Source organism: Rhea americana, unplaced genomic scaffold (assembly GCF_003343005.1).
Source record: "Rhea americana isolate MKP2758 unplaced genomic scaffold, rheAme1 scaffold_96, whole genome shotgun sequence".
Taxonomy (NCBI): Eukaryota; Metazoa; Chordata; class Aves; order Rheiformes; family Rheidae; genus Rhea; species Rhea americana.
In genome coordinates, this window is record NW_028187155.1 from 1,173,411 (window position 1) to 1,188,658 (window position 15,248).

Sequence of the window (15,248 nt, forward strand, 5' to 3'; positions counted from 1 at the left end):
TCCRGGAAAGCCTTGTGTAGTCCGATGGAGAGTAGCCTAGGGTGTGCTAGTTGTGATCATCTGCTTGTGGGAGGCTTCACYAGGGTGAGCAGGCAAAACGATTTGCAAAGCTGAGGGAAAGGCTAAAAACTGCTTTTAATCCCTGTTTTCCTCTCTAAGCCTTTGCCAGTGCAGAGAAAGGGCTCCCTGGTGCTGTGGGGAGCAGCAGATGTGGCYGTGTCTGCTGGGGGGGTTTTCGCAACACCACAAGCGCTCTGCGGCTCGGTGCCCCAGCTGGCCCGCTCCGCTCATGTGCCTGGTCCTTACTGAACTGCTTTGCTGAGCTGAAGAACTCCTTTGATTTTGTAGGCAGCTCCCTGCTGCTGTGGGTGAATTACATAGAGTCTGTATTTCTTGTAATTCCTTTTCCGAGAAGCGGCGAGCCTGTGTGAAGAGCAGAGAGCATAGCACAGGCAAACTCGCTGCTGGTTGTCTAGGAAACCTGCGGATGGCCGAGTTCAGCACAGTCTCTGCGCAGCAGCGGGTTACGTGTTGCCTTTGAAAACTGCAGSAGGAACTGACAGCAAGCGCAGGAATGTCCTTGGGAAATCTCACAGAAGTCCCTCCATGGTTACCCRCAAATGCCGTCAGTAACCTCAGCCCAATCTCTTTAATGTGCTAAGAAGGATCAAGTGATCCCTCCAGGTAGGGAACGGTGTTCAGGCTGTCAACATGGTTGCTAGATTTATGCTGCGGAGCACATGAATGCATGCAGCTATATCCTTTATAGGAAAGATAAGCTTACTYTTTTGAATACTAGCTACATATGTGATTCTGTTTTGGATCGTTACCAGGGTACTGTTTTTAAATCAAGAAGTTCACCTGACTCAGCAGYGTGGCTTCCTGCATCTACTATGAGTCACCTTTGCTGACTTGGACCAAAAGAAATTTCTACTCATGYCCTCTCGGGGGACTGAGAAAGCCTTGGGAGAGCAGTGGGATTTTTCTCAGAATCTTGCATCATCATCAGCAGCAGTGGCATTAAGCGATTTCTAACTCCAGGGTTAGATTCTATCCTATATTACTGCAGTGTGAAAGCTTCAGTTATCTCTGGAATAATTCCTGGCACCAAGCTGATGTGGCTGTATCTGAAGATAGAGTTTGTACTGGAAAGCAAAGAGCATGAACTCCCAGGCTGACTGTATGGAGCTGGTGGTTAAAATTGGAGGCTGAGTCAGGGAACAGCTTTAAAGAGAGAGRGATGCATTTGAGGTCTCACCGATACTGCAGTGTATCAGATTTCATGGGCAGCTCTGAAATATTGAGCCATTCCTTCTCAAAAAATGAAGGAAGCTCCTTAGGAAAAGTCTGTTGAAGCTCAGAATTTGAACCCCCTCTCAGGACTAAAAAAATTATTTTTTGCTGTGTGAAGGAATGTACCATAATCCTTTAGATAATTACCTTATTTTGTGCAGGCACACCCAATCCATTGTTTTCTCAAGGAAATAGTCTTGCTGGTATCGAGGTCGAGTTGTTAGTGTCTCCTCTAAATCAGATCACGTGCAGATTCTTGCCTAGCTGACTTATATCATGATACATAAAAGAACATCCTCAGCTAGAACTGAGCTCTTTTGAATGAAACCCTGAGAAATCCAGTTGCATTTCGGGTATTGAGCAGAGTGAACCATCCTTCTTGCCAAGTCTTCTTTCACCCCAGTCCGGTGTTTGAGGAAACACACCAGTTACCCTGGCAGCAGCTAGTGTGCACAAATTGCAGAACCGGAGCAGGCAGGCAGCAGTGGCTGTGCAAATGCACTCAGCTATTCTGGTTRGGGAAAACCAGGCTATGCTAAAACACAAAAGAAGCAGCAGGTGTGATTGTGATTCTTGTAGGGGCAATTCTGCTCAAGTAGCGTGACCTCTCTTAGGTGTATTGCTCTCTTTGCTCTGCCTGGAAGTAAGGTGATTTGCTTCAGGGGTTAAGAATTTTCTGTTTTTTTTTTTTTTTTTTTTTTTTTTTCCTCAGTGCTACCATGAGCACCTGCTGAAACAGGGAACCTGAGGACAGGCTGGAATCCAGGTTTTTTTCCATCCCTTCTGGCAACCTAGGATTTTTCCATCAGCTTTGTCAGCGAGAGAGGGACAAATCCTGCCACTGCTTAAGGGTTAGCCCATGAGACTGGGCAGAGCTGAAATACAGTTAGCTACATTGTGCCTGTCTCAATTTTTCTGCCACCTGCAAGCAAATAAATGGTTCATAATTCCTTCTTCAGCAAGACAGGTCATTCAGTAAGGGYTTGGGGCTCTGCTGTCTTCCAGCGTGTACTGCCCTTGTGTTATTGTGAGCACTGCTTTTTATGGCATGAAATAACAAGGAGGGAGTTTCCCTGACTCACTGACTTGCAATATCGACAGTGTGGCGAGGCTTTCACTTGCATTACTTAACGCTGAGTGTTAGAAATAGCTTGAGGAGGAGCTGATGAAATGATACTGTTTAGTGGTTACAGCTGCTCTCTGACCAGGGGCCCAAAGCTGCTGCTCTGTGCAGCCGCGGCATGAGTGGAGYGTGCAAAAAAGCCTTGGGAAGTGGCCTTTGGTGAGAGGGATTACTGACCGAAACACTGCACTTGTTACTTCTCAGTTTAAACATCAGACTTTCATTCTAAGAGGTCATCTCGAATGCTTTTGTTAAAAAAAAAAAAAAAACTGCAGAAGCACGGTTTTTTGGCGTTTACACACCCAAACGAACTTTGCAACATTCCTGTTGCTTCTGAAAGAGTTGCTCCTATCTGAATACATCTTTCTGACAGCTGATATTCCTCTGGCAACACTGTCAAGCAGCTTGAGTAGGGAGGGCCAGAAGTGAGTCCTCCAAGGTTTCCTTCCTCAATGTTGCTGCTGCATAGGCAAATCATGTTACCTTTTGGTACTGTCACTCCCTCTTTATGGCTGTTAATGGTAATTTTTTGCTATACACAGGGCAACAGAGGGAGTTGATGATGAGAAATACTGCACAAGTTCTTGAGTATACCTGCCGTTTGCAGATTGTTAATCTCTGTCAAGAATGTAATTGGCTTATTGTAAGAACGTCTACTTTTATCAACAGCAGCTCAGGGACAGAGAACAGCCCAATGTTCCTGTCTTCCAAAACATGATACAGTGTGTGTTGTTCCCAGATCCTTGAACTGAAYAGTTAAAATGCTTGTATGCCCCTGAAATGTTAACAAACTTCCCCTATGATGAACGGATCACTTCTTCATTCTGAAAATGCTCAAATGCTTGAYGCATAGCAAATTGCTCAGCGGAGTGCTGGTGTCAGTTAATGTGGATGTAGCATGGGCTGTTAGTATATCTCATGATGCAGTGTATGTTGGTGCATGGACGATGTCTCCTTATGGGTGCTATACATCTCTTCTTTCAGCTGAAGCGTTCCTACTCTTAAGAGWCTCTGGTAGAGTGTGTAAGTAAAGCAGTCAAGAGAGTGGCTGGAAAAGAGGTCCTCAGTCTTTGTTGATCCATAGTAAACAAAAAGTGTATTGCAGGGACCTTTATTCTTTGTTCTGACTGTCACCTGAGACCATGTTGGCAATGGCTGCCARTCATCACAAGCATTATTGTAGGGCCTCTTGTCCACGAACCGTGGACAGGAGATCACAGGGCTAGAGTAGAGGGAGGCATAAAGCTTTCTAGCTCAGCCTTGCTAGCTTCTAGACTGCCAAAGGTTTCAGCCCAACCAAAGTCATCTTGGRGAGACGGTATTACCACTGTCCTGCTCTGGAGCTCCTGTTCTTTTATATCTGACACTCATTAGGGGACTTGCTATATTTCTCTGCAGGAAAGAGCACTGGAAACTGCTAGGCAATCTGAAGACCACAGTGGAAGGATTGGTTTCCACCAGCAACCCAAATGTCTGGTCTAAATATGGTGGCTTGGAACGGCTATGCAGAGACATGCACAGCATCCTTTATCATGGGCTCATCCACGACAAGGTAGGTCTTTGTGCTGCCAACGTTGCTGTCTGTCTGAGCAGCTGTGGTGTCAGTCACTGAGCAGCTCAGATAGCCCGATCTCCTTGCAGTTTTCTTTAATGCTCATAGTATAGATTGAGTACAGTGCTTGTATCAGTGTAGGAAATGATTAGAGCAGGTAATGAGTAGTTCCTGCTGTAGTTGTAGGGAGGAACTCTGTGTGTGTTTCTTCAGTCACGTATACTTTTGACATGTTTTTTAAGTACCTATGTCCTCTGTAGTGAGAGACCTGCTCCTCTCTTCTTTCTTCCTACTGCAGCCTGCAGCAAAATGATAAAGTTGATTTTAAAATGAGTCAGCCTCATATCATGTGTACTTGGATAACTCCCCAGTGAGGTCTGGCAAGAGAATGCTTGTATCTTTACTGTTTCTGATTAGCTTTGTTAGTAATTGGGGCCAACAGCCCAGTCTGCACTTTGCATGAATGGGATCTCTTTCCCTGCTCTCATCATCTCTTGCAGTTGCTCATCCAGCCATTCCCTCCTCCATGACTGCCTGAAAGCATTTTTCTTTTCCACTCTGGAGAGTGCTTGTGTGCCGAGGCATGAAGATCTCCCCTTCAGCTTAGTATTTCCACCACAATTATTTCACAATGGAAAGCTAAAGTAAGCCTGTGGGGCATGCTTTGGGGCAAGCTTTGCATCAGCCAGCTCTGCAACTGAATGAGCAGAGTGGAGAAACCCAGAAAGGTTTGCACAGGGCTAGCTGGGGTCTAGGCATAGTCAAATCGCATTTTTATAGTGCTGCACCCAAGCTAATAGGCTCCAGAAAGAGTCAGACAGGCAGGCAAGCCCCCCAGCGTGGTGCTTTGCTGCCTAGATTTGTTAGCTGGTGTGAGCACTCATTAAAGATGGTGTGCTGTTGCGGGTAGTCCCCAGTGGCACGGGCTGGTGACTTTTGCTGAGAGATAAGAGGAGAAAGAAGTTAGCTCTTAAATCCAAGGTGTACAGTGATCCTTTCGGACAGTCTTAGTGATGTGTCCTTGTCTGTGTATTGGTTGCCTTTCGTGCGGGAGCTAAAGGAAATTTAGACCAGCAGAGTCTGTTGCCTTTCTTGATGCTTTTATTGTTTGTGTAGGGGCAGTTCTTTTAGTTAGAAATGTCTCCCATGCTTAGGGATGTGTGACACTGCAGAAGACTTGATCTAAAATAGCTGCAAAGGGAAGCTAATGAAATTACAAAGTTTACCAGCAGATTTTTTTTTCAATTTGTTCCATGCAAACACTCATTTATTTATTTATTTTTATATCATCTTTGTTTCTGCAACCAGGAATAAAAACAATTAAGATGAAAAATTCCGTATGTACATGTTAATGAGAGACTTTTTAACCTTTGAGTGAATTTTATTTCTTTGTCAAAAAAAAAGTGGATCTAAAAGACTAAAATTTCTGTTTTAATATTCTATACTTAGAAGACCCCCAAAAAACCCCAAAACAAAGAAACCGCAAAACAGAACCTACTTGTCTGACATTTGTGAAAGAGGAACTAGAGATGAAGGAGAAAATTGGCATTTTGGTGAAGAGAGGCATTTTGGGACTGTGTTTTCACATGATAAGGTGATGAGGAAAATAGCAACTCTTCTGCAGTTCCTCTTTGACCGGAAGAGTAACTGAAAAATAGTAACTCGTTGTCTGAATAAAGATGAGGCAAACAACAACAGAGAGCTAATAGAAATACAGTGTTAGAATATGTTGCATTGAATTTCTTATCTGTAGTGCTCAGCCCTCCTAGTGTCCTTGTTGGTAGTTTGCAGTATTAGAAGACAGGAATTACTACTGTTTTTGCCAGGATGTATTTCCATGTTGCCCTTTGTGTCCCCTCGCTGGAGTCTGACTCTTTGTGCAGTGCTGAGTTGTTGGGACTCTCCTCCAGGTCCTGCCCTAGCAGGAAGGGGAACGGTGATAATGGGAACTCAGTTAACTTTGGACTTGGCACACCTTCAAACACAATAAGCAGAGAAGGATGTGTATGTGACGCAGCGATGCACGGAGAGGTTGGGAGGATTCAGACAGAATCCTTTGATTCATGTTCGGACCTGCACCTGAGGACTGGTCCCTTCTGTCTATCTACGTGCACTTTTGCTCAGAAAGATTTAATCACTTCTTCCCTCTCAGTGCCCATTGAATTGTGTGGTAGGTCTACTGGAGGTATCTGATACCCAAATTCACTGCCCTGAACTTGCTGCACCCAGTCAACATTGCAATGGGACTTTGGTGGAGTCTAACTGTGCATTTCCTGGCAGGTATATTGCAGACAGAAGGATTACTGGCAGTTTGTGAAAGACATTCGCTGGCTGAGTCCCAACTCTGCTCATCACGTGGAAAAGGTGAGTTCTGGTAGGGGGGCTTTGCGTACCCAGCACAGAAGGAAGAGGGTGGTTGGGGTGTGAGCCTCACTGGTGAATTAGCATTGCCTTGACTGTAGGTCTGCTGTGGATCAGGTGGCAGGCAGTGGGGCTGATGGGGTGAGGACAGCTTGCTCAGCCTCTAAGTATGGAGGCTGAACCAAGCAGGGCAGCCATGTGTTTGTGTACAAGCCAGATCGCAGGAACTCTGCATGGTTTAGGCTTAGACAATYGGCTGCTTATTTCTTGCAGGCCAGTCTCCAACTCCACGTGGTTGGGTACAACAGGAATTACCAAGGGAACCAGCACAAGTGATGCTTTTCTATGTTAATGGGAGATTTATGCAGCTGCACAAATCTCTAAAGGTTTGAGCTGTCCCATTTCCTGGTTGTGTCTTGGCGTGACTATTTACTTGGTTCTTCTATTCCTGGCTTGTGCCCTCTGCTGACACAGGGGGATGCTCTCACTCCTTGGCTGCCCTATGCCCTGACAGACACCTCATTGCAGATCGCTCGCTCTGTGGCACAGACACAGAAGTGTGAGCAGGGTCCGTGGCCTCCGCTGCAGTCTTCTCCGGGGAGCAGTGAGGAAGAATGCAAGGGGCTGACCACTGGTGATCTGTATGTGCAACCTGCTCCTGGGCCTGTGCTTGAGGCCGGCTCAGGGAGGACACGAGGTGTGACTGCCCTCACCAGTGCAATCCAGCTCTTTAACTCAAGCTGCAACAGCTCAGGCTATTAGCTGTAATGTTCCTCAGTTAATGCGTCAGCAAGATGATGATTGTCCCCTCAGGAAAGCAATTGCATTTGGGAGTGTGGGGTCCTGCAAGGTCAGGGCTGTGACATATGGRTGGGAGAGGGTGCAGGAGAAATATGTAGTGTTGGTGGCTGTAGGGAGAACTTTGATCACTGSCGCTCTTTGACCTTTGAAGTGTTGTTCTTCTCCAGTGCTCTCGTCTCCCTGCCTTGCCTTGGTGAGTGGCTGGGAAGCTGCTAGGGTGCAACTGTGTTCCCACTGACAGTGACTGGTGCTGGAAAGCTGCCGTTATCTGGGGCCAAAGCATGGACTTTAAAGATGAAATAACCTCTGCTCCTCTGCTAGTCTCTGCCAGTCTCTTAATTGATGTGTGGTGTTCATTTGCAGTTCATCAGCCTGCATGAGAGTGGCCAGCTCAACACAGATGGCTTAAGTGATCAAGCTGTTGCGAAGCTGTGGCTACAACATAGTCTGCAGTTCCACTGCCTCTCAGCACAGCTGAAACCTCTCCTGGGCAACAGGCAGTACATAAGAAAATTCTACTCAGGTAAATAGAGATGGACCTTTTTCCTGTTATTAAAACATCTAGCTGGGCTTTTCCCTTGTGCCAGAAATGGGGTGGATTTCAGAGCTGGTGGGAAACTACAGAGCTACAGTGCCTGCTGGAGATGGAGGCCAGACTATGAGGGTGGTGAGATAGCTATACCTCCCACRGGTGTGGGGTTGCTCGGGCGCATCACTGGCTCCGGTGACATTCAAAGCCACATGCTGTCTGCGAGCGAGGGAAGTAGCAGAAGAGGTGGTTTACATTGGAGCAATCTGTGCTCTCAAAGTGGGTGACCTGTCTACTGTGTGATGGAAGCTCAGCCTGGATGCACATAGGAAGAGCTGCACCTTGGCTTTCTGCAGTGAGCTCATTTAGAGCATGCTTGGTCCTGCTTGTTTCTGGGCCTTCCTTACTGTCCAAATGACAGCTTTAGCCTGTGCGAAGGTACAGAGCATTGTCAGCCTCTCCCTCCTGATATCTCAGGAATTTGGGCTGTAGCAGCTTTTTGCATGAGCTTGAAATGTTTCTGCTGCACATGGTGAATCGGCCTGGTGTTAAGTGAGAGCTGTGTTCAGCAGACTGTCTATATGTAACCTTTGTGTCCAGGGTTGCACTAGAAGCCTTGGGGAAAATGCTTTTTCTACTGAAGAGAAACAAAACAGGGAAAGAAGTTCGGCTTTGAATCATCTCCTCTTTCAAAAATATTCTGGGCTTTTTTTTCCCCTATGAAGAATTCTGAACAAAGAGCTCAAGCTCTGGCCTTAGATGACATATGGAAATGCAGCTGCATTTCTACTTTGCAGATAAAAATTGAAGCAAAAACTTTATACAACTCTGTTTGTGTTAATAATTCTTTGAAAGCTTGAAAWTTTGTCAAAAAGAAAAATCTGGTAGCAAGGACAAAAACATCTGTGTTGATCTGGGACAGGATCTTTCTTTAATCCTGTGCTATTGAGTAATGGAGAGAGAAGTTTTTCAGCAGCCCTTTTTTAATCAAAACAAAAACCTTATCCAAGAATATAATAATTTGGAATGGGAACCTTTCAGCTAAGGTTTAGACTGGGTCTGGGAGACTCTCACCTCCTTGGCTAAAGCGTTAGGGCCTGGTCCAGCACCCTGCACTTCCCAACCCCTTCGTGCTAGGGGCAGTGGGTGGGAGAGACCCCACTGAACAGCACTTTCCTCTCTACAGACACTGCCTTCCTGCTCAGTGACTCCCACGTCACGGCCATGTTACAGTGCCTGGAGGCTGTGGAACAGAACAACCCCAGGCTCCTGGCTCAGATCGATACGTCCATGGTGAGTCGAGGCCCTGGCGTTGTGCCTCTGGCTCTCCCCAGAACACTGTTGGTTGTGACTGCTCATACAATGTCTCATTCAGAGCACACAGAGCCCTTGGACARGGGCCTGGACTTGGGAGCAGTGAAAGGAGCTCCAAGAGAAAAGGAAAATGATGAACTTTTCCCTGAACTGTCTGTATGRGCCTGATGGAGTGTTGAGGTGGGGGGAGATGGCTGGTTGGAGCCTACATTGAGGCACCTTGGTTCTGGCTGGCTTCTAGGATTTGAGTGTGAGAACCTGATAGCAGGAACCAATCCTGTGTAAGAAACACCTTTGAAACCAAAAATGCTGGGCTTCAGGGCTAGCAAACAGAACTGTCTGGTACCAAGGGACAGCTGTTCTCAGAGGGGAAGGGCAGGCACCCAGGGCCCAGAACACCTGGTTTCCTGCCTCTGGTGACACCACTGACTCCTGGTGCAGCCCTGTGCTAGTCATAACCCCTGCAGAGACAGGGAACAGTGGCTGCTTTCTTTGCAGAGAGCTCCCCAGAGAATTGACACTAATGACGTTTCATTAAATCGAGGCTGTGTTCTTTCAGCTGGCCGGCACATCACTGCCATCTGTGTGTGTGTCAGGTCCCTCTGCTGGGACAACAGAGACATGTGACTGCGACGCTGAAGGACACGAAAGCCGTCTGCCTGGGGCACCAGGCTGCCCGGATCATTGCACAGAGARCCCGGTAATTTCCAGATGGGAGCTTGCCATTTAGCTGTGAATAAAGAGCCATTTCCCTTCTATGCCATGATATTTTTTCCCCAGCCTGCAGACTTAGCTGCTTCCCTCTGGCCCCCAGAGCTGCAGCTGTCTTCACTAGATGGTAACTGGGTGCTCACATGGGGCACTGCAGGTTGATTCCTTTCGTCTCCATAACTGCTCCTTTGATGTGTAGCCCTGTAGGTGCTAGTTTATTAATGATGCCACCTCTGTTCAGTTTACCAGGAGGGGTGAAGGTCCRTCTCCAGTGACAAAGAGTCAGAGCCTGACTGCCCTTCCCGGATTCCTGCATATGCCACCTGGAGACTGCACACAGCAGCGTTACTGTGGGTCCTTCTCCAGGCTGCACCACCCAGCTTCTTCTGGCCTCTTAGGTAATGGGAGTGGGCCGTGAAGCTCAGAATGGGCCCCTTGCTCATTCAGCATCTGTTCAAAGTCCACAGTTTGCTCTGGATCATCTCTTGGATGTCAAAATGCAGCCTTAAGGAGCACATGTTTGCAGCTTCCTCAAGCTTCTGAATAAGCATGTTATAAAGCCCTTACCCTCTGTGCAGCTGACAGTAACACAGTGGGGTGAGCGATCCTTGGGCATGCTGTGAGCTTCCTGAGCTTCTTCACAAAGCGGAAGCAATATGTGTGTGCTGTGGCCTTTTAGGCTGGTGCTTTGGAAGTGGGGCTGCAGCTAGGACAAGGCCTTGCCTTTTTTTTTCTGCTGTTAGATTCATTATGTTGGACTGATGCAGGGAGATCTCTGCCTGTTTTAATACAAACATCCCTTGCCTTTGCCCATGGGGATTGGGCATGCTGGTTTGAAGCCATATGCTTGTTGCTGTAGGGTGGCCTGCTTGTTCCAAGGCGTTTGACATTCTGTTCCTGCCTCTGTCCAGACAGGAGAACAGYGAGCTCCTCTCTCTGCTCCGGCACCAGCCAGCCTCAGGAGCACTGCCTGTCCAGCAGGTCCTCTTCCTTCAGTGAGGGCAGGTCCCCTCTGGAGCAGCCCAACTCTGTCATCCGCTGCCACGTTCCCTCACCCAAAGACCCCTTCTCTCCGGCCAGCGAGATGAGTTCCAGCACCACAAGCCAGAGTGAGGACACTTGGACGGGGAGTCAGGATGATCCGCAGAGTGATGCTAATGATGGGCCAGAGTATCTAGCCATTGGGAACTTGGGGCGTCGGGGCCGGACCTGCAGCAGCGCCAGCAGCAACAGTACCAAYAGCAACAAGAGCAGCAGCTCTAACCTATTCTCCTCCAGCAGCTCCCAGAAGCCAGACTCGGTCTCCTCCTTGGGAGACCAGGGGGCGAGTGGTGGAGGTGGAAGCAGGGGCATGAGCCTGTTACGCCGGTCCAGCTTCTCAGAGGGGCAGGCATCAAYTCCACAGGGCATCCTGAAGAAGAGCCACACGCGCTCACACTCTGATACAAATGTGGCTTCAGGGAAATTACACGGTAAGGCAGCTGCTTTTCTGAGTCTGGGGGTSAGGTTTGCGGTGTGGGCACAGATGTGGGACCACGGTCTGTGAAAAATGCTGTTACTGGGAGGCTGATGWTGGCTGCCACTTTGGCGCCGTGTAACACAGATCACTTGGGGGCCTGCGGGCAGGCAACTGGGAAATGTGGTCTTTGCCTTTACCTTTACTGCTATGTACTGGAGAGGCAGACTGAGCTCTTGTTTCCCAGAATTTGTTTTGCCTGGCCATTACTGGGGTTGGCAGGTGCCCTTTGGTCTTCCCCAGAGGCGCAGGAAATGCTGATGATGCTGTGGTGTTAGCTGTCCTGCCTTCCCACTGACCTTGCCCAGCTGGTGTGTGGGGCTATGGCAGGACATGGGGCTGGGGCTTGGGCCTCTTGTCAACGTACTTGTAATTTGCTGGGTCCATCTATGCTCTTGAGTGGGTGAACACATTGGGGGAGGAGTGGGACACGAAGGGGCAACCAGTTTGTTGAAATTTGCCCTGCTTGTGCTGCTTTCAGGTGTGAAATGCAGATCCTTGCTGAGTGGTAACCAGTCTGTCTCTGTTTTCTYTCCCTTAATGCTACCCTCTTCCTCCTTTCTGTCCAGGAGGCCTCAGGGATATCACCATTATAATAGAAGATCCAGTGGCAGGTTTGGGAGCCAATATAACAGCCCTTCATCAGTGATCATTGCATTAAGTTCAGGATTTCCATCAACCCATTGATGTCCATTTAGAAAAACAAATGAAATCTTTCTTCCCTGAGTCCCAGATGGTGCTTTGAAGGATGCCTTAAGTTTATGCATGCTGCCTGACTGAGGATCCCAGCTTGTTTTTTGGATGTAATGGATCAGACCAAGAATGGTGCCTGACCTGCATGGCATTATGCAGTGCTGACCAGCAAGTCCCTAAACTGCCTCCCCTTGCCATCTCTTCCTGTTGCTTTGAGATTCAGGAGAGGTTTCATCTCTCACTTAGGGAATAAAGGCTCGAAAAAATGGGCAATTTTCTTTTGCATGCGCTGAACAGCAGTGGTACTGGGTTTGTCTGACTTGCATCTGGTAGACGCTTAGAGATCCACAGTTAGAAAAGCTCCTTTCTGGAGAGGGTAGAAGGAGTGTGAACAGATGTGTACCCAGTCCTGTGCCCTATTCTAGCTCTTGTTCCAGCAGAAGATTCTGGGCATTGCCTTGCTTTGCCATTCAGCAGCAAGGAGTTCCCCTGATATTCATAGCATCTCCAGGCTGGTGCTCATAAGGTGGTTTCTCTACTGCTTTTTGGTAGAGCTGAGGTGGCTTTGGGTGACATTCATATAATCTTGCCAGGCTGCAGCAATTAGCTGTGAGAGCCTCTCACCCTGGCAGGTCTCATTTGCATGGCTCTGGTGACTCAGGCTGTGGGGTAAATTGATCTGGAGCCAGATCCTGGCAGCTGCTTCTTTGTGGCCTCAGCAGGGAGCTGCTGGTGGTGTTGGGCTCTGGAGCCTCTAGCCTGATCAAGGTTATGGCATGAAGCTGGGGGCGAAGAGGAGTAGGAGGTGCAAAGGACAATTTTTACCCTTCTGTTGTTCTCAGGACTTTAGCAGGAGCTGCTCCATGTCCATGTCTGTATGTTCCTGTTCCCATTTCTCTCCCCATTCCTTTCAGGGTATTTTCCATTTTCTCCTTCACCCCGAGCTGCCTGGGCCTTCCTGTCTGGCAGCAGTCCTCCAGTTGCTCCATTCAGATGCTCTGCGGGGTCATTGCTCTCCCTAGAGCAGCAGTGGTTGTTTATTTCTGAATAGGCTGGCTCGTGGCAGTCTCTACCAGCTTAGCCTGGCAGTGTATTGCACCGGAGTGCAGGCATTTGGCATGGCTCTGGCAGCAGTGTGTGTAGGTCACCTTGAGCACTTCAGCCCACAGTCTCTGGGGTTGTGTTAGTGAAGGTTGTATGCAGGGAATCCTGCCTGTCCTAGCTGAGTGTCAGCATGTTCTTCAGATGCCTCCTTCCACCTTTGTCCAGGCTGTTCTCCAGGGCTGTGAGCCCCACAGATTCTTTGGGTGCTCAGGTTTTTCTTTGTATCATGATGCAAAGATACTCCTTGCCCTGTGGGTAACTCTTCCCTTCAAGATGCTCTAGAAGGAGGAAGAAGGGGCTGGTAGAGGCATTTACCAGAGGCAGTTGCATTCTCTGGCCCTGTTAGGGGTTAAAGAGAAAGTGGTGATGGACTTGACCACTCCGTAGCTCTCATGAGCTTCTCTCCTTCTTTCCCCTTCCCCTCTCCTCTCTTCCTCTCAGGGGGAGCTGGTCTTGGGGAGGACTTCAGGGCACTTTATTAGTGCCTCTTAGCCACCAGCTTGCCTTTTACCTGCCTGAAATGCCCCTTTAGCTTTGTCCTCTTTACGGGTTTGGGTATGGGCTAGTGTCCTGCTCCATTTCATGTCTGGCACTAGCTGAGTGGATAATTTCTCCTGTTGATTCCCATCCATTTGTGTGTGCCCCTGTGATGATGAGTTCCCTCCATTTCACATTGCACTCTGGACTGGGACAGGTGCCACTTGGATACTGATGGATACTGTGCTTGGTGTTGTCATCCCTCACAGAATCCCATGGTGACACAGGTGGAGGAAGAGGGCCCATCTCTGGTTCCACCCAGAGCGGTGAAGTGAGCACACCCAGCTCCCTCTATATGGAGTATGGTGAGTACAGTGAGTCCCAGTGGGGACATTTGCTTGTGGTTCCATGCGCTGCAATTTTTCAGCTTCTGGCACCTGCTTGTGGCATACAGGCATAAAGGAGCTGGCTCTGCAGTGAGCTAGCTAGGCTCTAGCAGGGCTTGTTTGTGTTGGAACAGCAGCTAGAAGATCTGTCTGGCTCTGCACTTCAGTTAATGAAGACCTCCAGATATGCTAGTATTTGGATACTCTCAAATAGCGAAGGTGGGAGATGCTGGAGATGTGGGCTTTGCAGTAACCAGCATGAGACCAGCAGCATTGATACTGATCAAATATTTTCAGGGTTTTTTTCTGCTGAGCCCTTTGTGATAGGTGTTGCCTAGGACCATGTGAGATCAAGGTGTCCTTGTGCTCCAGGCCAGACCTGGCTTCTTCCCCGAGAAGTCTTGCAGCTATGTTGTTCATTGCTCTAATATTGCTGCCTTCTTGTGTCACAGTTATGGAGAAACAAGAGAGCATCTAGTAGCAGCCAGAAAAATCAGGAAGCTGCAAGTCAAGGCTTCAGGCCTTTCTGTGATCTCCTGCTATTCAGCTTAGGGTGATATGTTCAGGAGGACCAAATGATTTCAGGATGCCTGCTGTGGGATTTTGTGTTGTCATCTGAAGGGCCTCATGTTCATCCCTGTTAGACACTAGGGTGGATGGAGCACAGGTATAACTGCTCTGTCCTTACAGTGGGATGGACCAGCTCTTGGCCATGTGGGCTTGGTGGTGACTTAGTGCAGAGCACAGGCTGTTTCCCAGTGCGTTTAGCAGTGGATTTCCAAGTCCCTCTCTCATATGCTTGTCTTTTGCTTTTCTAGACTCTGGCCAGTACCTGAGTTCGGGGGAAGGAATGTTCAGAAGACCTTCAGAAGGGCAGTCCCTCATCAGCTATCTCTCTGAACAGGACTTTGGCAGCTGTGCAGACCTGGAGAAGGTGAGGGAGGGCAGCGGCAGCCTGTGTGTATGGGAAAAAGTATTTTTACTGCAGATTCAGTGATTTTTCCCTCCCTAGGGAAGATAATCCCACAGTATTTCCTGCTGTAGAAATATGTGCAGAACTTCTATTTTGAATCTCTGATCAGAGTTGCTCACTGGTGCCTGGCAGTCAGGATCTGCTCATGCAGCATGTACACGGCAGCCTTGCAAGATATTACGGCTCCTTAGGGACACTCCAGAATGGATGTGTTGCACATCCTTTTTGAAGGTTGCTCTGTGTGTTTTGCAAGAATTCTGATGCCCAAGAAAGCTTGTGTTTCTAGGTACTCATCGGAGAGTCAAGTTTCATAGGGTCAGCAGGGATCAAGGTCCTTTTACCACCCTCAAGGAATATTCAGCTTTTTTCTGCTGCATATAGGGGACACTATTCTCCCAAGAGTCCCGAGATTCCC

At 48.3% G+C, this 15,248-nt stretch overlaps 1 protein-coding gene across 6 annotated transcripts in view; it reads left to right on the forward strand.

Moving 5' to 3' along the window:
• The first annotated feature begins 658 nt into the window (after nt 1–658).
• Nucleotides 659–15,248, forward strand: part of RUBCN (rubicon autophagy regulator) — a 29,949-nt gene continuing 15,359 nt past the window's right edge. For 3 of the 6 annotated variants that reach the window (XR_014898244.1, XM_085325152.1, XM_085325153.1), the window contains exons 1-10: nt 662–684; nt 3,815–3,968; nt 6,249–6,332; nt 7,494–7,653; nt 8,846–8,952; nt 9,533–9,673; nt 9,926–10,082; nt 10,596–11,156; nt 13,744–13,839; nt 14,679–14,794. Coding sequence is in view for 4 of the 6 variants with exons in the window: in XM_085325152.1 (XP_085181278.1) it covers nt 3,930–3,968; nt 6,249–6,332; nt 7,494–7,653; nt 8,846–8,952; nt 9,533–9,673; nt 9,926–10,082; nt 10,596–11,156; nt 13,744–13,839; nt 14,679–14,794 (1,461 nt within the window). In the remaining 2 variants the exon portion in view is untranslated. Of the gene's footprint in view, nt 685–3,814; nt 3,969–6,248; nt 6,333–7,493; nt 7,654–8,845; nt 8,953–9,532; nt 9,674–9,925; nt 10,083–10,595; nt 11,157–13,743; nt 13,840–14,678; nt 14,795–15,248 lie in introns of those variants that run through there. The other 3 variants (XR_014898245.1, XM_085325154.1, XM_085325155.1) reach the window with 2 other exon arrangements.